We start from the raw sequence: 26,197 nt of genomic DNA, 5'->3' as shown, positions 1-26,197 counted from the left end.
GCTCTTATCAACAGGGGCGTTAACTCCAGAGGCTACAGTCCTCTATACAAAGGTCCTCTATCCACAGCAGCTAATATCGCTATCATACTTGAAAGAATGATAGAATAATAGAATCCGCGGCAGACAGAGCGTCTGGAGGTGGGTCCAGAAGGGAGTACAATAGCACAGAGGTCTATATAGATTTAAGAAGGGGTTATACAGAGCGATCACCACCAGATAATCGAGTCTACAGGGTCCGCAGCCTAGAGCATAAATATCCCTAAACCGAAAATAGTCGACTTCTCCACGATCATGAATCATGACCATCCTGAGCCGAGGAACTCGGTCTTGGCATCATCACCACCTCCATCTCAAACTGAACACCATCTCGAGATCTCCATCCTTCACATCATCAAACCACATCAATCACACTCAAAAGGAAGAAAACAGCATAACCAAAATGTCCCTCTCAACCACCTCCACCCCCCTAAAAGCCACCTCCATCGGCTGGCTCCTCATCTCCGTAGGCCATACTGTAAGACTCCCCCATCCCATCCCATCCCATCTGCATCTGCAGAGTCCATACATACATATTTACTGAATGCCGCAGATCTCAGCACGGGACTGGCAATCCCTCCCTCAATTCAACAAACTGCCTAATCTAGCCTACACCTGCGCCAAGGCAGGCTGGTACCAGGGTAGTGCCTTTTTCCTCATGACTGGTTTGTCCTTATCCCCTCCCTGGGAAGTAAAGACGAGGATGCTGAGCTAGGCTGCAGCAATGATCAACTACAACTGGGCGCAGAATCCCGCGCTGCTGGTAGAGCCAATTAACAAGGGGATTGCGGCGTTGATGACGGCGATTGTGTGGGTGAGTGCTGGGTGGTATTTGAAGAAGGGGGTCAAGGCCAATGGGGTGGTTGTTGCGGCTATGGGGGCGTTGCAGGCTTGGGCTGCTTTTCGGTAAGGTAGTTACTTCTCTGGATGATTGGACAGTGGATATATGTATCTATTTAGTACAATCTGTGAGGTATATACAAGGTATCATATACTTGAAAGATGAAAAACAAAACGCCTATCCAACATGCCAGACACTAATGCAAGAGACCGAAGTTCACCTGGCTTCTGCGTACGAATCGTTGGAAGACACGGCTCGGCGCCCCCAGCCACTGAAGAATCCTCCTCCACTATTGACTGGCTCCGTGGCTGATTTAGCGAGATTCGTCGAGGACCGGCCGATAAAAGAATTGCGCGAATCGCTTCGTGGCAATGATCCTTGCCCTCCGATCATCTTCCTCAACGAGTCCAGCTTTGCCTTGACTTCTTCCAGCTCCTGTTTGGCCACCGCCTCCGCCGTCTTAGCGTTCACCAGCTCCAGCAGCAGCGTCTCCTCCGCTGCGGGTTTGTGGTTCTCCGTCGACAGGACCGACTGCAGTCCGAGACTGCTCGACCTCTTATTGAACGTCGTGCTCTTCTGGGAATTCGACCGCCCCAGCTTGAGCTCGCGGAGCCCGCTGGGCGACCGGCTCTCTCCCGCGTCACTGGTCGGCGAGCCAAACGTCTCTGGTGGCGAGTCGGGGGTCGACGTCTTGATGGTCCGCAGCTCCCGGATGGTTCTCTCCAGGCGTTGGCGATCTCGATAACCATCCTGGATGCGACTGCGAGCCTCGCGCAACTGCTCTCTCAGCGACGAGTTCTCTTGTTCATGTTCGTCAATGCGACGCGTCAGATCGAGACACCGGCCCGCTTCGACCTCGTGCATCTCCTTCCACCGGTTGAGATCCTCACGGAGTTGCTGCTTCGTCTGGGGGATCGAAACGCGCTTCGCGCTGGCCGAGTCCACGAATCTCTCTTCCGCTTTGCTAATCAACTCAGCGGGCGGATCATCTGCCTCGATCTCCTTGATGTAGTTCAGCATGGACTTCGCCAGTTCCTGGTCCTCTTCCCGTTCCTCGCGCTCCTGCTGCAGCTCCCGTGTAAGATCCGCATGCTGTCGCTGGAGATCGCTTAGCGCCATCAGCAGATCCTCGATCTGTGAGTGCAGATCACGGTCTTTGTTGTGCGACATGGCGGACTTGGCCCGTGGCTTGGGCGGTTCTGCTGAGAGCTCCGTCGGAGCTGTACTCGCATCGGATGTTGATTCTATCGAATTGAGCGTGGAGGTCATGCTCTGTTTGGATGCAGACCGGCGGACACTGGCGCGAGCTGACATACTGCCATTGTTGGGATTGAGATTGAAGGACTTCGCCTGAGAGCCGGATCCCGCCCAGAATCGGCCCAGGAATCTCGACGCCGCAGCCTGCATCTGAGGGAAAGTGATGCCGGTTGGCACCCCTTGCGACTGATTGTAGCTGGCTTCCAACGCCTGCAAACTTTCCTTAGTGACCAGCGACGTCAGCGAGACAAAGTCATTGACAAAGTCGTCGGCGTGGCAAGCGTATCTGCGAAAATCAGTCAGGTCGCGCATGAATCTCGAAGCTCGAGCAGACTCACGTATCCCACAGACTCCTCGACAGCAAGAATTGCATCACGTCCTCAAACTCAGTATAGGCCATGATCTTCTTCTCGTTCCTCTGCATCAGCGACAAGGCGACACGCATTAAGGTCTCACACGCCCCTTCCAAGAAAATGACATCGTAAATGCGAAGAAGCATGGGAAGAGGACAGGATACTGCGAAAAAGGACAGGAACCATTGAGACACATAGATCGGCTCCACATTCAAGGATTCCAGGTGAGCGAACAAAGCGGGACGGTGGCGGGCAAGGAGGTTCTGGAACTGATAGACGCGCAAATGGAGACCGGATAGATCAGGCTGGTAGCATGTCCGCAGATCATAGTGATCCATCAACCTGTTACAATCAGCTCGGGCCTCGAGAAACAGTATGTGAGTGGAAACCCACCGTACTAATACGCAGAACGCTTCCGCATCGGTCATGTGCATCAGCAAGGGTCCAACGACAAATCCCAGCCCCTGACAGTAGCCGATCTTAGTATCGTAGAGACTGAAGCACTTTAAAACTCTAGCCAGCATCTGCTGCCCCTCGCCGTGGGGGTCACGGAACATTTCCACGTTAGGAAAACTGCGACCAATGTCTTTCCCGATCAATCCTTCGTACGGACTTGATTCGCCGCACAGCCTCTCATATTCGACTAGTAATGAAGAATCTCGAGCCCCAGCCAAGCTAGGCCATACTACGCCTCGAAGCGGCGGGGGGATACCCCCGCGGATTTTGTTGGAGGTCAAAGTCGGCAATCGCTGGGCAGTCTGAGGGTAATCCGCGACCAAGGCAGCCCAGAACTCGAGCTCAGTCATGGGAGGAGGCGGCAGCTGAGAGTATCGCAGAGACGATCGAGGGTCCTCGTTAATCAACCGCTTGATTTGGTGCAGTGACTGCGCTCGCGACGCCCTTGTCTGCAGTCGGTGCTGGCTCACAGACTTGGGATTCGTCGCTAGAGCATTGTTCTCCTGCTCCAACCGAGCCAAAAGAAGAGCAGTCGATTCATCAGATCCCTCACCACGGGGCTCTTGCTCTTCCGTTTTATCCAATTCTTCCCAGTTCACTGCATCGCCTCGTTCATATTCTTCGCTGCTACGGGACCGAACAGATGGAGCAATCGAGGTACAATCCGTCGCAAGTTCTGTTTTCACACAGCCCTGGGTCGGCGTTGTCTCCCTTTCCACATTAGCTTCATCATATATCTCTTCCTCCCCAGGCAAAGTCGACTCGACGGGTGTCTGAGGAATATCAAGCGTCCGCCAATCGGGCTGCGAATGCTCGGAATTGGACTGTACGTCGGATAAAGGGACCGTCACCATCGAATCGGTATGGTTCGGATGCGTTGGCTCATTGTTATCGGGAACGCTGTCCGCGGGATGCGCGCGAGACGCGATCGGGTCGGAGCTCTCCATTGTCGATGTGCTGTTTATTAGGATTCGATCGTGGATGTTCCACCGCAGATCAATCACAGTTCGTCGACAATTAATCGGTCAAAAAAGGCATCAATTGCAGATCGCAGCCAGTATCTATGTGAAATTCGAACACCCGCAGAGGATTAACCCAAAACCAGAGGGCGATAAGGAGAGATGAGCTGAACGAGAGGTCGATAAACCGCCAATAACGGCAGCATCGCTTCTAAAAACGAGAGCAGAAAGAACGTGGTGAACACTGACTTCGTGTCACCTTAAGCCAACTGAGAGGGAAAAAAACAGTACAGCAGGAGTCGAGGGAAGTGGGAGAAGTAGCGGTGGTGTTTCAAGGCTCCTCCCTAAGCTAATGTCAAGGACACTACTAGAGTCTATGGACTCCTAGTCTAGACGGTGGATCCTCAGGGTGTTAGAATAATGAATTAGACCGGTTTAGTGGACAGCGCTGTTTGGCTAGCAGCAATGCTAGGACGGCCTTAGACTCAGAAGTGGGATATGACAGGATGAATCGATGAAATAGGGGCAGCCCGAGCCCACTTTGGTGTGTTCGAGAAACGCGAAAACCACGAATCATCCGTCTTGTTCGGTTCAAGGCCTCGCCCATGTCGATCCCTGGTCAATAATCATTCTTGATGATTTTTGCTGGTGTCAATATCAACGGAGATGATTGTCTTGGCTTCGTGAGTGGAAGAATCCAAGTATGTCTGTCTACTGTTGTCCCTGAATTTGGAGTAAAGACTGATCTGCAATGCAAGGCACTCAGAGTCAGGCCCATAAGACCAGTCATTTCTCCGCACGGGGGATATTTGACCCATGGATTGACTTTTGGAGCCCCTGAATGGGTATGAATTACTGAGTTAAAAGAACTAAGGATCAGGATTAGGTATCTACCCCGTACTGGTGATCAATTCGATATCCAGCGGTCGGGATGATGCCCGCGACATTGTCCATGCGCTCCGGAAGGCGCACAGTCGAATTGGGATAGGATATGGATGGTCCTTCTGGTTTTCTGTTTCTGATGATTTCAAGATCTTGAAAATTGGGGCTATGATTAGATAAATGGCAAGGCTGCTCAGGCGCATTAGTGTACTGATAGTGAAAAATGTCCCATCAGAGGGCCAACAAGTACAGAGTACTGCCCTACGCATAACTTGCTAATCCATGAATTCGGCTCGCGTCTCCAGGTGTCAAAGTCCCGAACTTCGTATCACTCCTGGTGTATTTGCTACTCTTAAGCTACTTCCTAACACTATTACGCTGCTGATACTAGCTATCCTGTCTTCTTAGATGTTGCTATTCAGCACTAGAAACTCAGTATTGAGTCCCTGCGGCGGGTGGCAGCGACGTTGGAGGATAATGAACACAAAATACTCTCAAATCAGATGTTTGAGTATAATGTCCACGAGGTTGATGATCATTGAACAATATATGGGAAAGTATATTCGATCTCAACCTTGTCGAGGTTTAGCAGATGCGGAGACGTAGACAGCGGCAGGCGGCTTGTGTTTCCATGGGGAAGCATGATCTCATTATACTGTCTATGCTGGTGACTATTTTATATCATCGTAACTTCATTTTTCATTCACTACTTCAATAGCCTCACTTTACATACACTACTTGAGCGCCCTAAGAACTAGATATCATTTGCTTTCTCTCTCACTACTTTCACTTTTTCCTTTATTCATCTTATTACCTATCACTCTATCATATTTGTTACTCTGCTCTCACTTTGGCGCTTCGATTTACTTTCCCTCAGACACTAACACAATGTCGAGTGATTCTATGCACTCACGACCGCGGCGCGGCCGCACTCCAACTGACCCTACTCAGTTTCCTCAAAGGTTCTTCTTGAAGGTGAAGAATGACATTCTCTCCGTAAATGGGCCAGGTTTCCTGTCATACACCAACATCGAGCCTGAGATTGGCAGTCAGGTCGCAATCAGTCTTGATTGCGATAAGGAGATCGAAGAGAGGTCTGTTTATATTAACTTCAACTCCGTTAGCAAGGAGTTCCATGTCACGATGCCAACTGGGTTGCATATGTCCGTGCTGCCTTGGTTGAAAAATGAGTTCGCTCTAGCTGGCCAGTCGGGGTTTTTCAGTGTCCGCGAGAATTCCTCCCTTCCTATGAGTTCAGGTACCAGTATGTTACGTCCTCTTTTGCTTCTTCAATATCTAACCAAGTATAGGGTTTGATTCCTTCGCCCCTCCCTACGCGATGTCATTTAAAGAACCGGACGCCTACATACAGCCAAAGCGCTTGCCTTTGCCCACAGTTGTGTTCGAAGTCGGTTACTCCGAATCATACCCTCGACTCTTAAGAGACAAGGATCTCTGGGTTAATGTAGTCATCCTCATCAAATGGTCCTTGTTAGCTCAATCTCGAATAAAGGGCCGTGTCGAAGCCTGGAGGAAGAATCAGCCAGCGCCACTTACCTTTGTAAGGGGCTTTCCCCTCCAATTCTTGTAGTCATTAAATAACAGTGTCATTGCAGGAGATTTTTCCCCGCCCTCCTCCGCACAGTCCTCCTCAACTGATTCCCATCAGCATAGGGGAGCTATTTGGCAGCCAAACTCCCGCTGGGAGAAACCCCAATGACCTGTGGAGATTATCCGTTGATGTACTCCGAGAAGAAGCTGAGGAAGAGATACGAAACCAAGGTTTTGTCCCAGCATAGGTCAGTATTTATTTCCCCTCCCCGCCGCCGCTCCTGGAATTGTTTGGGTCCCGCCTTCCTCTTTTGGGCCAGCTTGTTTGTGAATTTCCCTTTTAGGCTGCTGTTGCGCCACATCCGGCTGGGGAAAACAATGTTCCGCGTGGCTCGTGACAATTTCTGGAAACAACTAACAAGGAGTCGGCCGCAGCGCGCGTCAACAACAGGGTAAACAGGACTTACAGAACACAACAACGAGCAGTGAGCATATCTCACTCACCTTTTTTCTACGAGCATGCCGGAGGTTTAGACCTAGTCTCTGGCATCTCTTCAGTCCTATTACCCTTTTGTCGCTCGTTGACCTTCCAGATTTGCCTCTTCTTTTTTTCATATTCTCCGCCCGTGTCTTTCAAGTCTTCCCATAACATTCCCTCATCATGGATGACTCTATCATGGAGGGCTCCGTCTTTGAGGACGACGGTAGCTCCGACTTCGTCCCTGAGCCTGCAGCGGTATGAATTTCAAAAATCTGGCAATTTCTCAATCCAACCAGCTCGTGCTGACACCTGTCTTCTCGTAGAAACCCAAGGCAAAGGCCGCCCCCAAGAAAGCGGCACCAAAGAAAATGACCCAAACAAAACTCACAGCTAAGCCAGCGGCGAAGGCGACCGCGTCAAAAAAGCGATCCAAGCCCGATAGTGAGGATGATCTGTCTGACGACATGGGAATGTCCGACGACGACTCCTCTCTTTCCCAGACACCTCCCAAGAAGGTCAAAAAGGCTCCCGCTAGCAAGAAAGGAGGCTCGAAGCCTCTTGCAGACGTGGAGAATGAATCATTTGGAGGGGATGTTGGCGATCAACCTGCAAAGTCCACCAATGCGTCAGAGAAGTACCAGAAGGTGAGTCTGCTGTTGACTTTGCACCACTCTTTTGCACTCCACTATGTAGAGGAAGCATGCTAATTGGTGCTATCTACCAGCTTACACAACTTGAACACATTATCAAACGTCCTGATACGTATATCGGGTCCGTCGAACGAACTACTCAGTTTATGTGGGTGTACGATTCGGAAATGGAGGGAATGAAATACAGGGAGGTCTCTTATGTGCCCGGTCTCTACAAGATCTTTGATGAAATCGTCGTCAACGCTGCTGATAACAAGCAAAATGATGCGAACATGGATGAGATTCGTGTGACCATCGACCGCGAGTCGGGCGAGATCAGCGTTTGGAACAATGGTCGCGGTATTCCTATCGAGATTCATGCAAAAGAAGGCATTTACGTTCCCGAGTTGATCTTCGGCCATCTTCTCACCTCATCCAACTACGATGACACCCAGCAGAAGGTGACCGGTGGTCGTAACGGTTTCGGTGCTAAGCTTTGCAACGTCTTCTCCACCGAATTCACCATCGAAACTCAAGACTCGCGTCAAAAGAAAAAGTACAAGCAGACCTGGACCAACAACATGTCCAAGATGGGCAAGGCCAAGATCACCGATGCCAAGGGCGACGATTACACAAAAGTTACCTTCAAGCCCGACTACGCCAAATTCGGAATGGAGGGTATGGACGATGATTTTGAAGCTCTCGTCAAACGTCGTGTGTACGATTTGGCAGGAACTGCCAAGGTCGCTGTCAAGCTGAATGGTAGCCGCATCCCAGTTCGCAACTTCAAGAAGTACATGGAGATGTACACCAAGGCCATCCGCCGAGAACGGGGCGAAGAGGACACCAACGCCAAGGACGAAATTATCACCTGCAGTCCAGACCCTCACTGGGAGATCGGATTTACAGTCTCGGACGGCTCGTTCCATCAGGTGTCCTTTGTTAACTCCATTGCTACCACCTCGGGAGGAACTCACGTTAACTACATTGCTGATCAAATCTGCGCCAGGTTGGCCGACCAAGTCAAGAAGAAGAACAAGAACGGAGCGACACTGAAGCCTGCCCAAATTCGAAACCATATCTTCATTTTTGTGAACGCTCTGATTGTGAACCCGGCCTTCACCTCCCAGACCAAGGAGCAGCTGACAACAAAGTCGAGCCAGTTCGGCAGCAAATGTACTCTTGAAGAAGACTTCTATAAGAAGATCCTCAAGACCGAAGTCATGAACAACATCCTGCACTTCGCTCAAGCCAAGGCGGATCAGTTGTTGAAGAAAACGGATGGTGGGCGTCGCACCCGAATGAACAACCCGAAGTTGGTCGATGCCAACAAGGCTGGTACCAAGGATGGTCACCACTGCACTCTCATCTTGACCGAAGGTGACTCGGCCAAGGGTCTTGCCATGGCTGGGCGAGCCGTCGTCGGACCCGACCTTTTCGGTGTCTTCCCCTTGCGAGGAAAATTGCTCAATGTCCGCGATGCCTCTTTTGAGCAGATTTCGAAGAACCAGGAAATCCAAAATATCAAGAACTTCCTTGGTCTACAGCACAAGAAGGAATACACCGATACCCGCGGGCTGCGCTACGGTCATTTGATGATCATGACCGATCAGGATCATGACGGCAGTCATATCAAGGGCTTGCTCATCAACTTCCTTCAGGCTCAATTTCCTAGTCTGCTGAAGATCCCGGAGTTCCTGATTGAGTTCATCACTCCTATTGTAAAGGTTTGGAAGGGAGATCCCAAGAACCCTACCAAACAACGCTCGTTCTTCACCATGCCCGAGTATGAAGCCTGGAAAGAGGAGCACAAGCATGAACGTGGCTGGGAACACAAGTACTACAAGGGTCTGGGTACGAGCACGACCGAAGATGCCCAGGTCTACTTCCGTGACCTCGACCGCCATCTGAAGGAGTTCCATACCATGCAGGATCACGAGACGGAGCTCATTGAGCTTGCCTTTTCGAAAAAGAAGGCCGACGAGCGAAAGGAATGGCTGCGCCAGTTCAAGCCTGGAACCTTTCTGGATCATTCCGTCGAGAAGATCACGTATACCGACTTCATCAACAAAGAGCTCATCCTGTTCAGTATGGCGGACAATCAGCGGTCGATCCCTTCTGTTGTCGATGGTTTGAAACCCGGTCAACGTAAAGTCCTGTACACGTGTTTCCGTCGCAATCTTAAGAAGGATATGAAAGTAGTTGAACTGGCGGGGCATGTGTCCGGTATGACCGCGTACCAGCATGGTGATGCCTCCCTGCAGCAGACTATCGTCGGTCTCGCACAGACCTTTGTCGGATCAAACAACATCAATTGCCTCGAGCCCAGTGGTAATTTTGGAAGTCGTCTCCAAGGTGGTCAAGATTGTGCTAGTGCTCGTTATATCTATACCCGACTGTCGCCCTTTGCGCGTCGTATGTTCCACGCTGCGGATGATCCTCTTCTCACCTACAACGAGGATGACGGCAAAAAGATTGAGCCAGAGGTCTACGTTCCCGTTGTGCCTCTGATTCTGATCAACGGTGCTGACGGTATCGGCACTGGTTGGAGTTCGTCAATTCCTAACTACAATCCGGAAGACATTGTGGACAATCTGAAGCGGCTGATGGACAGCCAGCCCGTCAAGCCCATGCAGCCGTGGTTCCGCGGATTCACCGGCGAAGTCACTGCTCTTGGAGGTGACCGCTTCAAGTTCAGCGGTATTATTAAGGAGACCGGCGACAAGGAGGTGGAGATTACTGAACTTCCCATTCGCACCTGGACACAGGACTTCAAGGATAAACTCGAGGAAATTATCAAGGCCGAGAAAACGCCATCTTTCATCAAGGACTACAAGGATTACAACACGCACACCAAGGTGCACTTTGTCATCCAAATGGACGAGAAGAACATCAAGTCCGCCGTGGCGGAAGGATTGGAGGAGAAGTTCAAGCTGTCCAAGACCATCGCAACCACCAATCTGGTTGCTTTTGACCCTGAAGGCCGGATCACCAAGTACGCTTCTGTCGACGACATCTTGAAGGAATTCTACGCAGTTCGTCTCAAGTTTTACGAACGTCGTAAGGTATGTGGCTCTGACGCCTTGCATATTTGAAGGCATGCTAACTTGGACGTCATCTAGCAATATCAACTCAGTGAACTTCAGAAGGAGCTGGACAAGCTCACCAACCAGGCTCGTTTCGTGCAGATGATTATAGACGGTGATCTTGTCATCTCAAAGAAGAAGAAACCTGTTCTTGTTGCCGAGTTGAAGAAACATGGCTTCAAGGCCTTTCCCAAGGTGATTGATGCTGTGAAGGCGGGCGAGGATGCGCCGGTAGTGGAGGAAGAAGAAGACGAGTCTGGCAACGACGAGACTGAGGTCCTATCGAGCGCTTACGATTATCTTCTTGGCATGCCACTGTGGTCTCTGACCCACGAGCGCGTGGAAAAGCTACGACGACAGATCGGAGAGAAGGAGGTTGAGATGGACGCCTTAATCAAGCTTTCCAAGGAAGATATCTGGAAGCGCGATCTTGATGACTTTATCAACGAATGGCGATTCCAGCTTGAGGATGAAGCTCGCCGCCAGCGCAAGGTCGCTAATATGGGCCGCCGTACATCGGCGAAGCTCATGACTGCCGCCGGTCGGGGGAAAGCAACCAAGAAGCGCAAGGCGGCGCTGGACGACGATTCGGACGACGAAGACTTTGCGGCTCCAAAGACTAAGAAATCAGCGGCAGCAAAGAAGACAGAACCTAAAGGTGGTCTCCTCAGCTACTTGGGCAAGCCATCCGCGAAGCCTGCTCCCGCTTCTGCTCCCTCTGGCGATGGAGGCGATTCTGATGATGATTTCGAGGTAGAAGTGCTACCGAAGAAAAACAGGGGGGCAGCAACCAAGGCAGCTACCAAGGTAAAGGATGAGGATGAAGTCATGGACGACCTGGGCGAAGAAATACTCCCGAAAAAGAGCCGCGGACCTGCCAAACCAGCACCTAAGCCGAAGGAAGAGGACGATGGTGATTCTGAAGACATCGCTCCCAAAAAGGGCAGAGCCGCGGCCAAGGCGAAACCCAAGCCGAAGGACGAGGATGACGACGAACTTGATGACGACGAGTTCATGGAGATTGCCAAAGCCGAGGCAGCCAAGTCAGCCAAGTCCCAGCCGACTCGGACAAGCCGGAAAATCACAAACTATACGGCTCTGGACGACTCCGACAGCGATAACGGCGACGATCTTCTTGGCGATGTGAGCAAGATGGTCAAGGGCATTGGAGGCACTACTGGTGACTCCACGACCGATTCACGCCAGCTCTTCTCCGAGCGATCCAGGCCGAGCAGCAGCTCCTCTGGCTTAAAGGTCAGCAGCTCCAAGCCCTCGAAGCTATCCACCGATTTCGATGCGGATGAGACGGACTACAGCAAATTAATCCCTCAGAACTCTCCCCGCCGATCGCTGCAGGTCAAGCCCAAGGAGACCAAAGTCAATGATGATTTCGACATGGACGATGATGATGACGAGGAGCCCGTGAAGCCAGCTGCCAAGGCCAAGCCAGTTGCCAAGGGGAAGTCGGCGACCACGGCTGCGGCCTCGAAGCCCGCAGCTGCCCCCAAGCCGCGTGGCCGCCCAAAGAAGGATGCGCCTAAGCCGGCTGCTCCTGCGCCTAGTCTCAAGCAGACGACTCTATCCCCTGCCGCCAAGGCATATGCATCCAAGCAGGCCAAGGCGACAGCCACCAAGAAGAAGCAGCTTGTCGACGATTTGTCAGATGACGACATCGATGCCATGGCCAACGACATCCTGGACTCCCCGGCAGGCAAGATGGACGTTTCGGAGGACGATGAGCCCCCTAAGCGGAAGACTACGGCCCGACCAGCTCGCCGGACTGCGGCCGCCAAGAAGACGTACGTGATTGAGGATGACAGCGAGGACGACGATGGAGGAGATTCGGGCGATGACTTTGATGAGGAGGACAGTGATTAGATGGAGAGAATGTCCATAGGCGTTGATCGTCTGGATACCCGCTCTTTGTTGTCTTTGTTCCTTTTCTCATGCAATTCTTCTTCTACTTGGATTCTATGGTTACATCTCGTTGGTGTCGTCTTGTCTATGGGATCTTTTCATTTAGATCAGCTTCATACATACATACTGAGTTACTATTATGCCTGGGACATAATATGACTCGCGTTACCATGCAAATACCTCTGAATGCTCAAAGCACCTTGAATTTAATCCATTAGTCTCTGAAAGTGGAACAGTGGCAATAAAACCCGATCCCAGCTCGATTCCTGTAGACACAGACTCTTTTGGGATCACCAATGATGCTACGCATCCCCACAAGTCCCTCAAGGCCCCCAGGCACTGACCATCCGATATGACCACACTCTCAAAGCCAAGTCTTGTTTCGGTCGGTCAAGGATGCGCTGCTGTCAATCTTGTGCTGACCTCCAAGGCCGAAGCTTTTCCTTTCAGGTCTTCTGCTGATCCACTGTTTGATACCTTTTAAGGCATACTAGCCCCCCCTTTATCTTATCCACCTAGGCCGAGCCCGAACCTGACAGTAGACAGTAGACGAGGAATACTCTCTGAGAGCCACGCACATTAATCAGTAGTTACAATATTGACAGAACTTGAACGTAGAAGACCCTCCTCTTTCGTATGCATTGGCCTCGATCAATTTCGATGTGCTGACTCTGCTGAGCATGTGTCACGTAAACTGAAGCGAAAGTAAACCAACCCGGACAAATACACCAAGTAGAAATGAAACAAGGCCAACCCCGTCCTTCTAACCTGACCTAGTCGTCATCATCACTCATCAAGACCGAAGCATCAAGCAGATGCCCTTCGTCTCTTCCTACTATTCGAGCACCGCGACGCTATCAGCAGGGGCTCTTCATCACCGTCACTGCCCGTGGCTTCTTGCATGTGCAGACTCAACAAGGCATGCGCGGCCTTGACTTCTCGGGCGAAGAGCGCAGAGCTATGTTTCCGCTTGGACCGGGTCTCGATCTTCCGGTTATGGTCAAAGCTCGACGACTTGACGGAACCCTTATCGCTTCGGTCGCTTTTCTCGCGGTAATCTTCGTCGTCATCATCGTCGTCGGCATCGAGATTCATGGAGAGGATCTCGGTCGCGGTACTGGTACTCTCCGTATACATGGTCGAGGAGCCCGTCTCGTCCGACCCGGAATCCTCCTCGCTTCCTGCTGTGTGTTCTCTGTCGGTTGTCGGCGCGATGGTAGCGAGCATCGCTCGCGGCGAGGGTAATTCGGAGCAGAGCAACTCGGAGCTTCGTGGGGTGTTGACGGGGGTGAAGCTATTCCGGAACGGGCTCACTGGGGAGACGCAGTATACGTCGCCATGATACTCCGGCGAGGACGACCCGTAGCCGCTCCTACTATCTGGGTATCGGTGCTCATGAGATCGGGGTATGAGTCGCTTCACGAACCCAGAGCTCGGTGCTGAGTTCGGACGGAAATTGCTTCCTGTGCGGACAAGGCGAAGGGAACTATAGGACGGAGACTGGAGTTCAAGCATGCGGTAGTAGTTTGCCGTCTCGGTGGCCTTTCTTACAATAGCCGGGTCAATGACCATACGGCCAAACCGTCCTCGGTCCTGAGGGTGAATGCACATCGATGGGAAATCCAGGCCGAATAATGGTGTCAAGGCGTGTCGGATCTTCCAGCAGAATGTCGCTGCCACTGCTTTTGCTGCCTCATATGGCATCCAGTAGCCTCAGAAGGTAAAGAGTCAGCAGGAGAACGGAGAAATAAACGACGGTCAAATACCTTGGGCGGCAAGTGCTCCCCCAGTGATACTGTGGCAAATCTCACGAAGGCCAGGGTTGGCATTCAACATCTTGGCCGGTGTCGTCTTGATCTCAGTCAGTCAGGAACTAGCAGCCGAAGTCGTGCTGTATACCTTTGAATAGTCATTGCACTTGAAGAGATGTGTCGTCCGCACAATACCAATGTTGTAGTCCCACATCACGATCCATTCTTTCTCGTCGCCAGGAAGCTTAAACGTATACTGAAAGACTAGAGCTTGTAAGCATATGCACCCCTCGGGTACGTGGTATGGTGTTCGCTGTGTGACTCACCCTCAAAACTCTCCCGACCAGTGCGCTCCTGGAACGATTTCTTGTCACTGTTATATGGTATGTGTCTTGCGTACTCTGCAATATCGCCCATGGGATGGATGCGAAATTCGCGGTGCTTTCGAGCCAACTCTTCGTCTCGCTCTTCGCAAGGGGGATACCGAACCTCTCCCCTGGGCTTGGCCTTTGTGAAGATCGCGGCATCTTTGGCAACCTTGGGCCGTTTAGGACGGGGCATATTAGAAGCCATACTGGCTGCAGAGCTTGCCAGTGTTTGGGTTGGTAATGATAGTTGGCTCGGGCCGGGAAGGGGATTCAACAAGGATGCTATCGACGCCATGTAAACAGTGTTCGAAACGAAGGTGGAGATCGAAGTACAGTCGACGGATCTCCAGTGAGCTCTCTGGAGATAACCTTCTCTTCGAAGCTGGAGATTAAGAGAGACACTGAAGAAGACAAAAAAAGGTCACGGTTGGAAGAGGATTTATCTGACTGGAGGAACAACAGAGGATGAGGCTAAAGTCAATCCTTCTTTCGATTTCATCCCTAAGACACCGAGAATGAAAGGATTCTAGAAGGTCTTGCCCAGTGCCAAAGGAAAATATAAGAGACAATGGAAACAAAAGGATGGGAGATGCAGAGACGGGTACGAAGGGTACGCAAATGTGTGGTAACCGTACTGCTTTGGGCGATCACCGGACTAGCCCAAAGAGTCAAATTAGAAAATAGAATGCTGGAGACCACACAAGAGACAAGTGGGCGGCACCCTTTTCACTTCTTTGTTAGGAGGCTTGTTCTGAATTGGATCCCCTTCTAAGAGTGGATACAAGTGATGGCGTCTTAGGAAAGCTGCCCAAATGGCTATACTCTGTTTGTCCGGCCAGCCAGACTGAGCAGTCACCTCAGCAAGGGCAATCCTCTCTTTCGAGGCAATGTTCCATAACGGGGAGGCAGCGGTGAACCCAGGCCTACGACTGGATTCCGGATCTAGACGTCTGGGTTGAGCGGATGTCTTGGATTGAGGTGAGGTAGGAAAGTCTTCGGCATGAGAACAACCTCACCGTACTTGGACCCAGGATTCATCACGAGGTACACGTTCAGATTGGCCAGGCTGCGATGGCGAGTCCAGACTTGCCCTACCTCAAGCACCTTTAGAGTATAGCAGGTACTCCCAAGGTATAACCAGACAACGGTTCGGTTGCAACAGAGCTTTAATTAGCGCCAGCTCGGCAATGACAGAAAGCTTGCTCCCCTTCCTCCCTCTTCCTCCGCCTCCCGTTCCCCTCTCAGTGCCAGGCCATAACCTGTGACCCCTACTAGCCCGATCAAAAGTAACGCATGCCCTCCAATTTCTCGAGGCTTCACTTGTTCCACTCCTGATCTGCAGCTACCCAAGACAAAAGATGACGCAGGCCTAATGAAGAGACATGGTAGATCACGTTTCAGGAACGGCTGCCACCATGTGGAGGTCTTGCATAGATGGACCATGTCTATTGCTGCTCTTGCTCCAGATCCCCACCATGCAAACAGATGGAGACAGCGGTCTGATGAGCGTAGACCCCAAAAGGCACTAGATAGCCATGGAAACAAAAAAGGGTATCGACAGACTTTCGTACCGCAATAGTAAAATTCTTTTGGTGTTGACCATCTATGGTCGTTCCCGTTCCTGGTTGGTGAAATAGTGTTTTTGGCCACTATTTTTGCCCTCGCAACTTGATATCAACCATCCATGTCGATGACCTCGACCTTAGAAGATGGTATCAACCGCTAGATCATCCGGAAGATTAGACCTGACCGGACGACAGTGGCCAATGAACGAACGGGCTCAACAGCGATGGCTCGACGAGGCGGGCAGTAGGGAGGTCTGAGACCGCGGATAGCTGCATGGCGCTTTCTTCCTGTACTACGGGAAGCTGCTGTTGCTCCCAACCAACGAGTCCCCGCTAAATCAGCCACTTGAGCCAGGTGAGACCAAGTATTGCCCGTAAATTTGTCCGTAAGGGCGAGCTTGACTCCATCCGAGTCGGATACGGTCAGAAACAACCTAAAAATTGAACAAAAAATTGAGCTGCCGTGGTAGATAGTCAGAAAGGGACAATTCATTTCAGAACCAGACAGCTCTTGAGCGAAACCGAGCTGGCCTTCGAAGAAAGAGGACAAGCCCAATAACAGTGGTTACACCAACATAGCTCCCAAAATTATGTAGTCAAGCCTATTTCCACTCCCCTGCTTCCCCCCGTCAGGCGACATCGCGATAACATGGAGCATGCCATACTAGCCTCGCTCACTGGAAGTGACACCCGTTGGTCGACTTGACGGCTTTAGTTCCGACAGACCGCTATGACCGAACATAGCTCTCACTGGGCAGTTATCCCATCAGAGGCGCAGGTTATGCAGACTCTGCTTATATGACCACAGACTTCAAAGGAACCTTCCATGCAGCTTCGGTGCAGTAGGTCCACAACGTCTGTGGCGTACCAGCCGTCATTCCTGCTTAATGGCCTGTCTATTGGAAGACCCGCTTGTTTCGTTGATGTCTGTCTTTGCCACCCTTTCAAACTTCTTCTTTGAAGGCTATGCATTGGTTTGTCAACGGTTCTTCAGAGCCGCAGCTAAGCCTGGGGACAATAGGTGGATGGCTACTGGCGATGAGGACTTTCAGCCTCATCCTGATCCACAGAGTGAGATGTCTTGCTTGAGCCAAAGACAATATCAAATATTCTTATCCGTCACCAGCAAAGTCAGTGGCCGTATCCCGTAGGTATCGAGCAGTCCTGCGCTTGCCATTCCCAGAGCCTCTCAAGTGTGAGACAAGGGGGATCTAGAAGGTAAGAGAGGCTCAACGTCGCAAACATGAACTACATCTGTCAGGAACCATTCGCATTTTTCGCCGTGGAATGGACATCCCATCTATACTTTTGCTTCAAAGCAAAATCAGAAAAATCAAAACATGGCTTCAAGGCTGTTACTCGTATGCGACAGACGGCGTAGGATGCGTCATCGAGCAATGCCATCTTCTGCGAGTCAGACCGCAACAGGATCAAAATAGATACTATTCAATGACTTCAGTTAGCCTGCCGACAGATCATCAGTCCCATTTGCTCTCAAGCTGATGGGAGACTCGGTGCCAACAGATCAGGCAGCTCCAGGTCCTTGTCTAGTGATGGTGCAAACAGCACAAACAAACCCGAGTCCCGTGACCTCGAGGTACAGAGTACGATGCATCGACGTCTCCTTCCCCAACCTCCGAACCCCATGTGTCAGGGACTCCATGTTACATTGGACTATACCTACATACAACCTGGGGGTTGTACTGGAGCCTAGATAACTCCTTGATTAATCAATCTGCATTATACACGGCATGACATGACATGCAGCACGCAGTCAAGCACGCCCGTTGCGAAATGCAACATTACCGGGTGTCCCCCGTCAGACTCAGGACGGGATGATCCCTGTCGACTGCGGCATCATAAAACAGCTCAGGCAACACTTGTGTGACGTCTCTCAATCTGGGGTAAAGGGGTGGAAAGGAGCGAGGTCATGCCGCCTACTACAGAACACAGAGAACGTTATGATGTGTTTGGATGTATTAGGAACAAAGTACCACACTTTGTGGACTTGGTCCGGATTGAGATGCAGGATTTCTGGGAAGAGGCGAGTCGGAGTCATTGTGCTGATTGGACCTTGAGGCTGCTATGGGTTGAAAATGGATGGTTGAAACCGTTACTTCATATTGGCATTGTTGGAACCAGAACAGGAGAGGTTGACCGATGGATCAGACCTTCGCAGTCAAGGAAGAAACGGCACAAGTAGACATGATGCAGACAATTCAACAAATTTGAGGCGGATCGTAGCGTATGTTTTTAGCACGCTGATGCGCTTCTTGGATACAACGATACCAGAAAAACATGAAAACGGGGAAAAAGGAAAAAAGAAAATGAAGAGAGAAAAAAAAGAATTACAAATGAGTCACAAGATACTGATGGTGAAGCTTTTATGCAATAGATAAACTTTGAGGGTCAACGCAGACTCGATTGCACACAGACGGAAAGGAAGACCCTTGTAAAGGGAATAAGAAAACAGAAACCCTGAGAAATCATACCATCTTAACATCATGCACGCCGAACCATCCGTCCCGAGTCACAATGTACAATCCAATTCTACCCAAACTCAATTCGCAGGAGCAATACTAGATCGCTTGCCCGTTAGCATAATTCATGTCCGATGTCATCATTCTTTGACCGACTAGCAGGTCAATAGACGAGCAATGAGACAAAATTGCGCACTTAAGCAGCCAGCAGAGGCTCCCTGGTCTCCAGAGGCTGGCGGTTGTGCTCAATCGGTTCTGCTACCGGCTCCTGCTTTGGGGCCTCCGGGAAGTCCGTTGTCTTGATGACGGGTTCGGGGATGGGCTCCTGCTTGACAATGGCTTCGGCGCTAGGCTCCTTCTTGACAACAGGACCGGCGGCCTTGGTAGCTTCTGGTGAAGTACTGCGGCGGTGGCCAATGTACTCCTGAGCCTTGGCGCTGTAGTCACCAACGTATTGCTTCACGAGACCGGTGGCATGATGGGTACGCTCCTCAGCGAGGTCCTTCAACTGGTGCGCTTGGGAGTTGATCATTGCATGGACATTCTCAATTTGAGCATCAATGACTTCGCGGTTGTTGATGTAGACAAGAGGCCCCAGATAGGCGATGGTGACTGCAATCAGAGACAATCCCCAGAACGGGAGGAACTTGATCAGCCAGTAGGCAGTAAAGGCGGCAGAGAAGGCCTGCAATTGCCGTCAGCGTTGAGCCCGTCCTTCAAAGGACAATATGAGGAGCAGATTCGAGTCTAAACATACAGCAACAGTGTGGACAACATTCTCGGCGAACAGAATACGCTGGAACTCAAGAAGAAGGAAGTCGACGAGCTGTTCGAGGTCCTCCAAGACTGCCTCAACGGTCTCCTTGGGGACGGTGTAGTATTTGCGAGGACGAAATGAGCTGGCGAGGCCCTGTGACAGCACGAGACGACCACCGATTTCGGCCGCAGCAGTGACTACCATCTCAATCAGCCAGCGATCGCAATATATGCACCAACCAGTATCAACTCACATCCCAAAGCCAAATACGTAAACTTGAAGAACCAGCGAAGAAGGGGCAGGTAACGGGCGGCAAAGATAAAGGCGATGACGCTCACGAAGGAAACGGCAGTAGCTCTGGGTTGCTCCCACTGGTGCATGTCAGCACATATATAAAATTGAGACCAGACCAGGAGATAACTCACGCTCAGGAGTCTGTAAAGCAAGGAATGATAGTCTATGCAACCATTAGCTCTGTCTTCTGAGATTGCTGGCTTGACTTGAAATTGCATGACATACATGTCAGGGGCTGGCCGGTCGCAGTGGTCGTTGACGGAGTCGAGCTCGAATATCTCAGGTCGCGCAATTCCTCTTGGGTACGCGAGGCCTCGGACTTGATGTTGTCAATAACAGGACCTGCAAAGCAAATTAGTTAGAACTTTGATTCCTCCGCTATCGATTGAGTTCATTCTGTACCGTTCGTCACAGCATCTCTGATGCCTGGATTGTAAGGTCAGTCTGTGTAACGCTAGGCCGTAGGGAAATGACAAACTATAGATAGCAGACGTAGTTAGCATTCCTGTCTCCAAGGAAGTCGCCAATGTCTGCTCCAAACGTACCTTACTGCCGTTAGGGTTGGGATAGCTCACGTCACCTTCGGCCATGGTGGAAGTTTGTGTGGAAAGCTCTAGAACTTGGGTCTCAGAGTATGAGGATGATTGTGTTGTCAGGGGTTCCGTGAGAAAACAAAGTTCCGGATTTGACAGATAAGAGACGATGAGATTAGGAGGAGTGTTTGAAAAAGAAAATGATGAGAGAGGAATGAACGGATGTGGATGGGGGCAGCAGCAGAAAAAAGATAAGGAGAGGGTCGTGCTTTAGTCTAGTCTGGTTCGATCCGGTCTGTTTTGGTGGTGATGCAATACAAGCGAGCCCGGACAGGTTCGGGCTTGTCTGGTCGTGTGCTTCACTGCCTTTTCTCTCTTGTCAAGTTAAGGGGATGATCCACTTGAGAATTATTCTGCAGTAATGAACGTCATTTATCATTCACTAATTATTTCTCGTCTCGAAGCATCAAAAGACTGCTACCTACTCCGTACATGGCGGGAGGATTGTCTGACAGAGCTACTATTAATATTTCTGGGCTCCTTCGACATGTGATAGCGGCCCTCATTTCCTAGTGATGGCATACGCAGTATCAACATCATAGGGGCACTCTATCGCCACACTCTGCAAACTTGGCAAGCAGCGTATCCATGAAAGTAAAGTTCCAGTGCTACTGCTGTACTACTACATACGAAAGTCATTGTTCATTTGTATCCAGACTTTATTCTAATGTCCCAGGTTGAGATCTCTCGAGAATTGTGGCTGGAAATCCAGTCACCCCCGCGCAGATGGGCGAATGGTGGAAGGGGTCAAGTTACCTATGATCTCACAATGATCTCTCGATTCTGACAGGCTGATTTGAAAGACCATGTTTGCACTGCTGTTGATTGCAGGAACAGAACGCCCATTAACGAGCCCGCTGTTCGATCTTCTGCTCGATTCTTCAAGTTTGTTAGTGGATTGCGGCTTATAATAGAGAGGTAGCTATACTCTTAAATACAGCTCGGAGTTCTGGCCGAAAGCTTAGATCTATGTTCTCAACCCATTTGACTCTTCTCAGTTCTGGCAGTGTTTCCCCCTGGAGGAGGCAGTAGTGAAGGCTGAGAGGCTCACCGACACCAGTGGATTCCACTGCTGGAAGCAAGGGATCAAACGACTGCAGAACAAGAGAGTCTGGTGCAGGCTTTGCCCATCATGTATGACCCCACTAGCGAGCTGCTGGCTATTTGAGAAGGGGCGAATATAAAAGTCATTGCGTCGAGGAATCGCAGCGTAGAATTAGAATGGATCTATGTAGATGCCACCAAAATCAGGCATACTTCATGATGTAGTGTATCACGTGATCTGGCGGGACTCACGCGTCCGGTGTTTTGATGCTCGACTTCCGCCGACGACGAGCGACCGCAGCACATTGTTCGCCAACAAACATTAGCCGCACCACGCCATAAATCGATGATTACCTCGCCTGGTCCTGACTCCTCAGAACGGGCATTTTGGCCCTTTACGTGATTACACCGATTCATCCCGCACCCGCCCAGTAAATCCTTCCTATCGCATTTGTTTACATCGCCATGGCGCCTGCCGGACCGAGGGTGCAGAAGCCTGTGGGCTCTGCAGCATGGATTTCAACCGAGAAGGAGAACTTTGCGCAGCTGGTTGATCAGGAGATGGAAGAGATTGAGTATCCTGTGCGCCATGAAATGGATTGGTTGAATGAGCATATGGCAGAGGTGTTCGCCAGCAATCAATTGTGCGTTCTGATCAACATCTAAATCAAACCGTCAACCCTTGCTGACTGCAAGATAGCAATCTTACAGACGTGTTCAAAACCCCCGGAAAGCTCCGAGGTAAGACACCTCGAACAGCACGGAAGCGGAATGTAAATGAGAACAGAATTGTACGTTGGCCGCACCCATTGCTATGTTTGATGATCGTTGATTATTCGTACTGACCGATGACAGCCTTTGAGTGAGATCTTCACAACATCTCATAATCAAGGAGACCGCAGTCGTAATGTCAGCCCCGCCCGTTCACCCGTCAAACCCACCGCTGCGACTATCACAACTGCGCCGTCGGAGCCAAAAGTCTCTCCAGCCAAGACGAGGGACGCCGCAGAGAATACCTTGCAGCCTCAATACCCTGATTTAACCCAGAACTTGAACTCGTTCCCCCAGTATAACACTGATTCAGGCTACCATGGCATGCCAGACGATGAAGGGGAGGATCAGGACGATGATGTGGTTCTCACCCAAGTGCAGTCGGAGACGCAGACATCCACACAGCCTCTCGAAGACGAGCCCGTAACCGCCAACGAAAACCAAAGCCAACCGCAGCGACAGTCTGTTGATCGTCGTACAACAGCTGCTTCATTCCATTCAGCTCAGGAAGACGTACGCCAACGCGGAGAGACGGTCGAGCCTATGGAGAAGCCTGTGCAAGCTATCAACAATGAGACAACACCAAGACAGGAAAAGGCGGCTTCTTCCACGCCTCAGCCAGAGGAGAAGCAACCGGAACCATTCGTCGTGGCAGATCCGGCACCAGAGGAGGAACCAAAGGCCGAGTCGGAGTCCGAGTCCAAGCCACGGGCGGAACCACAAACATCGCCAACCAAGTCTTCTCCAATGAAACAGCCAGCAGCTCCGGTGGAAGAAGAGATCCATGAAAAGGACGACACGCCTCTTGACTCCCTGGATGACATCGGCACGCCTTCGGACAACTCCACTCCGGAAAGACCTCCCATCCGCAAGAGCAGTCTGAGCTTTGCGTCGCTCCCTGCACGGGAGCCACTGTTGAAGAAGAGCTTGGGTGGCTCGAGACTCTCTCGCACAAGCCACGTTGATATTGCTAGAGTGAACAATGCTGCAGGTCCTAGTTCATTTGGTCGGCAGACCGGTGGACACAAAAATACCGCTGTGGATGAGGAGCCAGCGCTGGATGACGATATGGACATTGATGAAGGTAGAAGAGGTGCTCAGCTGCAAGATGATATTGAGGCAGAAGCAGACGCCACAGCTAGCAAGGCCCATACCAAGTCTTCCACTCAGAGACTTCACGAAAAGATTAGCATGCTTGGCAAACTTCAACCCTCACGGCCCACGAAGTCCATCCCATCCGTTACAGGCCTATCCTCCGCTCACGTTGCTTATCCCGAGCTCCCAGCAGCCAGTGCAAAGTCAGAGGTACTCCATCAGGAATCTCGCGAGCCGGCTGCACCGGAGCCTATGGCAATCGACGGGGACGACTGGATCAAGCCAATAGAGTCTCCACAGAAAACACATGCTTCCAGAAGCCCGACAACGGAAGTGAAGGTGAAAGAATCCACGAATGAAACGAGTCGCGCATACAGTGAGAAGGTTTCGCTACCACGAGCTCAGAATCGGAGTGACGCGGACGCGGCGAGAGCCAGCAACCGAAACGTCGCAGAACCGATCCGTGAAAAGTCCTCAACACCAGCTTATTCTTCACCCCAACGGCCTTCCCATCAGAAGAGTGCGTCAGTGTCCAATGCGGGCCACCACGCTTCCACAACACCAGTGGGATCTCCCGCCGCCGAGCGTCATGATGGCCCTCTGAGCGCATCCAAGTTGAAACTTCAATCCATCATGAGATCTGCCAAAGGTCTGTTTACGAACACTGGCAGCGTGACAGCTGCAGCAAGATTGGAAGCGTCCTCGCCTGATGAACTAGGGTTGCATTCCCACAATCGTGCAAGTGGCAATGCTGCTCGTGAAACACAAGACCGTCGGCCAGTCCAGATATCTAGTCCTCTCCCTCGACAAGAAGGGCGCAGAACGCGAAGCTCGACGGAGAGGGAAGAAAAACGCAAGCAAAAAGAGCTTGAAGATCGTCGTCGAGAAGAGGAGGAGGCGGAGAAAGCACGGGTAGAGGAACGCCAGAAAGCCCTTCAGTTGAAGATAGCTCAAGAAAGGGCGCGGATGGAAGAAGAAGAACGTAACGCTTTTCCTTCGGCAGCCGCCGCTCCAGCCAGCTCGAAGAAGGCACAGCCACTGCAGAGACATCAATCCAGAGAGCCCGAGCCCAGCCATGAAACTGTTTCTCGAGCACCCAGCCGAATGTCCGTCTCCCAGCAGCAGTCAAAACAGAACGATCGGCGCCCTGTTAAGCCCACTCGCGAAGTTCTCCAGAAACCCAAGCCTCAGCCCGTCTCCATTCGTGTTGGTAGCGCGCTTTCGCGCCAGATCCCACTGGCATCCACTTCTGTGGCGTCTAGCGGTCCGGAACCCAGTGCTTCTGTCGCTGCACCGCTCTCGGCTTCCAAGCCGCCAACTCTCAAGAAGAAGGCCAGCAATTCTTCTTTACATACCGCCTCTTCAAATAGCAGTTTCAAGAGCTCAGTCTCCAGCCAATCGCAGCGCAAGGTTCAGCTCGCGAATGAGAGGAAGAGGGAGCAGGAAGAAAGAGAGGCGCGCCGCAGGGAGGAGCAGAGACGTGAGGTGGAACGCAAGCGAGTTGCTCAGCAGCAAGAAGAAGTGCGGCGTCAGGAAATGCGCAGCCGAGCAGAGGCCGAACGCCGGGAAAGGCTTGCTGCTGAGGACGCGAAGAAGGCCGCCCAGATACAGGCGATCGAGAAGCGGAGACAGGAAAATGCACGGAGATTGGAAAGACAGGGCAGTCAACAACCTACTAGCGAACGGGTAAGTGAGTTCCGTGAGTGGCTTCGAATCCATGCTGATGCTTCATCTACTTTAGGCTTCAATTGTCCAGCCAGAGAGACCTATTTCACAGGCCGCCAGACCCGCGTCACGGCTTGGATCGATTCAACCTTTCAGTCGGACGATCAACCCACCTCAGCCCAATCCGGCCAAACCACCAAAGAGAGGGCTGGACGAGGAAGCCAGCTACCGTCCGGCGGCTATGAAATCCAATACTGTCCAACCTTCCGGGGAATCTAAGCGCAGGAAGACGGAAGACGAACACAACCCTATGTCCGCCATTCGACCCACAATGGCCCCGCCCATCAGACAGTCGGGGATCCGCAAGGTAGCCTTCCGCCATTTTCAAATCACTCTGGTCGTGTATGCTCATCTCGTATTCTAGGAATCCATGAAACCTCCCATGTATGGCCACGGACAAACTTCTACGCATCAACAAGGCTCTTCGATCTTCAAAACCGCCCAGCCCCAAAGACCGGCTCACCCCATGGATATGGCAAAGTACGCAAGCGGCAAAATACCCTTTGCAGAGCCAAGCAATGCCGCGTCTCAGCTGCCTGGGCATAAGACTCCAGGTGCCAGCTCGTCTCAAAGGGCACCGGCGAAACCATCTCCCAACTATCCCAACGGCGAGAGCATTCATCTTCCCGAAATTGCTACCGACAGTGAGGACGAGGACTCTGATGCGGAGATGCTCCCCGTTCCCAAGTGGGCTCAACCTAAAGAGCTCGAGAACATCCTTCGCCAGCAGGAAGGCATGGAGGCGGACTCGATCTTTGGTCCCATCGCTCCGTTCTCACTGGAGGAGACATTCAAGGCGGACAAGAAGATCAAGAAATTCCGTGAGCGTACCAGCAGCGCCAACTGGTCTGGTGCCGATGGACTGACCCAAGAGGAAATCCGGCGTGACCTCGCGGAGCGTCAACGGCTGAGGCTCAACGGCGGCTGGACCTTTAACTCATAATTTGCCTCCAATCTTATTTTGGTCGGGTTTTCTTCAATATTTATGTTAGAGGGTTTGCGTTGGTAGCGACAGCTGAAGTCTGGAAGAAATTGGGTGATTGGCATACCTGGCGGCGTTTGCGGGTCGTTGATATGCTATTAGCTTTGTAGTCGCATTATTGGGAACATAATTCAAGCATTTAGATTTACACGATCATGGATGAGTTTAGATATCTTAGTGTAGTCGGAGGCATTAGTTTGCAGTCCAACACGATAGACTCGTATTGTATGGATGTTCATAATCCGTCCAGTCCATTTGATTGAGAGATATATTGTATCTGCCACACGCAACATCGTTCAAATAACTACTAGAAATGGCAGACGG

General features: G+C 51.3%; 7 protein-coding genes across 7 annotated transcripts, besides 1 other annotated feature; 4 read left to right on the top strand and 3 right to left on the bottom strand.

The window, feature by feature from the left end:
* Positions 1 to 439: 439 nt before the first annotated feature.
* NFIA_059690 (uncharacterized protein) lies at positions 440 to 946 on the top strand (the record flags this gene model as incomplete). The annotated part of the gene is made up of 3 exons (XM_001258510.1): positions 440 to 514; positions 590 to 701; positions 759 to 946. 3 exons carry the CDS (start codon positions 440 to 442, stop codon positions 944 to 946), a joined length of 375 nt encoding a protein of 124 aa, XP_001258511.1.
* Positions 525 to 545: a microsatellite.
* A 147-nt stretch (positions 947 to 1,093) lies between the features above and the next one.
* On the bottom strand, positions 1,094 to 3,890 carry NFIA_059680 (putative GTPase activating protein (Evi5); the record flags this gene model as incomplete). The annotated part of the gene is made up of 3 exons (XM_001258509.1): positions 1,094 to 2,420; positions 2,473 to 2,829; positions 2,881 to 3,890. 3 exons carry the CDS (start codon positions 3,888 to 3,890, stop codon positions 1,094 to 1,096), a joined length of 2,694 nt encoding a protein of 897 aa, XP_001258510.1.
* Positions 3,891 to 5,672: 1,782 nt separating this feature from the next.
* Positions 5,673 to 6,375, top strand: NFIA_059670 (uncharacterized protein; the record flags this gene model as incomplete). Its single annotated transcript, XM_001258508.1, has 2 exons — positions 5,673 to 6,048; positions 6,095 to 6,375. The coding sequence occupies 2 exons, from the start codon at positions 5,673 to 5,675 to the stop codon at positions 6,373 to 6,375; spliced, it is 657 nt and encodes a 218-aa protein (XP_001258509.1).
* Positions 6,376 to 6,996: 621 nt separating this feature from the next.
* NFIA_059660 (DNA topoisomerase 2) lies at positions 6,997 to 12,409 on the top strand (the record flags this gene model as incomplete). Its single annotated transcript, XM_001258507.1, has 4 exons — positions 6,997 to 7,071; positions 7,140 to 7,460; positions 7,541 to 10,510; positions 10,568 to 12,409. 4 exons carry the CDS (start codon positions 6,997 to 6,999, stop codon positions 12,407 to 12,409), a joined length of 5,208 nt encoding a protein of 1,735 aa, XP_001258508.1.
* An 846-nt stretch (positions 12,410 to 13,255) lies between these two features.
* On the bottom strand, positions 13,256 to 14,862 carry NFIA_059650 (putative APSES transcription factor Xbp1; the record flags this gene model as incomplete). Its single annotated transcript, XM_001258506.1, has 4 exons — positions 13,256 to 14,160; positions 14,215 to 14,299; positions 14,348 to 14,463; positions 14,526 to 14,862. The coding sequence occupies 4 exons, from the start codon at positions 14,860 to 14,862 to the stop codon at positions 13,256 to 13,258; spliced, it is 1,443 nt and encodes a 480-aa protein (XP_001258507.1).
* Positions 14,863 to 18,808: 3,946 nt separating this feature from the next.
* Positions 18,809 to 20,253, bottom strand: NFIA_059640 (uncharacterized protein; the record flags this gene model as incomplete). The annotated part of the gene is made up of 6 exons (XM_001258505.1): positions 18,809 to 19,297; positions 19,370 to 19,566; positions 19,623 to 19,740; positions 19,795 to 19,826; positions 19,889 to 20,005; positions 20,142 to 20,253. The coding sequence occupies 6 exons, from the start codon at positions 20,251 to 20,253 to the stop codon at positions 18,809 to 18,811; spliced, it is 1,065 nt and encodes a 354-aa protein (XP_001258506.1).
* A 1,512-nt stretch (positions 20,254 to 21,765) lies between these two features.
* Positions 21,766 to 25,834, top strand: NFIA_059630 (uncharacterized protein; the record flags this gene model as incomplete). The annotated part of the gene is made up of 5 exons (XM_001258504.1): positions 21,766 to 21,944; positions 22,001 to 22,091; positions 22,156 to 24,852; positions 24,908 to 25,198; positions 25,256 to 25,834. The coding sequence occupies 5 exons, from the start codon at positions 21,766 to 21,768 to the stop codon at positions 25,832 to 25,834; spliced, it is 3,837 nt and encodes a 1,278-aa protein (XP_001258505.1).
* Positions 25,835 to 26,197: the final 363 nt, after the last annotated feature.

Source organism: Aspergillus fischeri, genomic scaffold, assembly GCF_000149645.3.
Source record: "Aspergillus fischeri NRRL 181 1099437636266 genomic scaffold, whole genome shotgun sequence".
Classification (NCBI taxonomy): Eukaryota; Fungi; Ascomycota; class Eurotiomycetes; order Eurotiales; family Aspergillaceae; genus Aspergillus; species Aspergillus fischeri.
The sequence above is the reverse complement of the archived record's forward strand: the minus strand, read 5'-3'. Positions and strand labels throughout refer to the sequence as shown.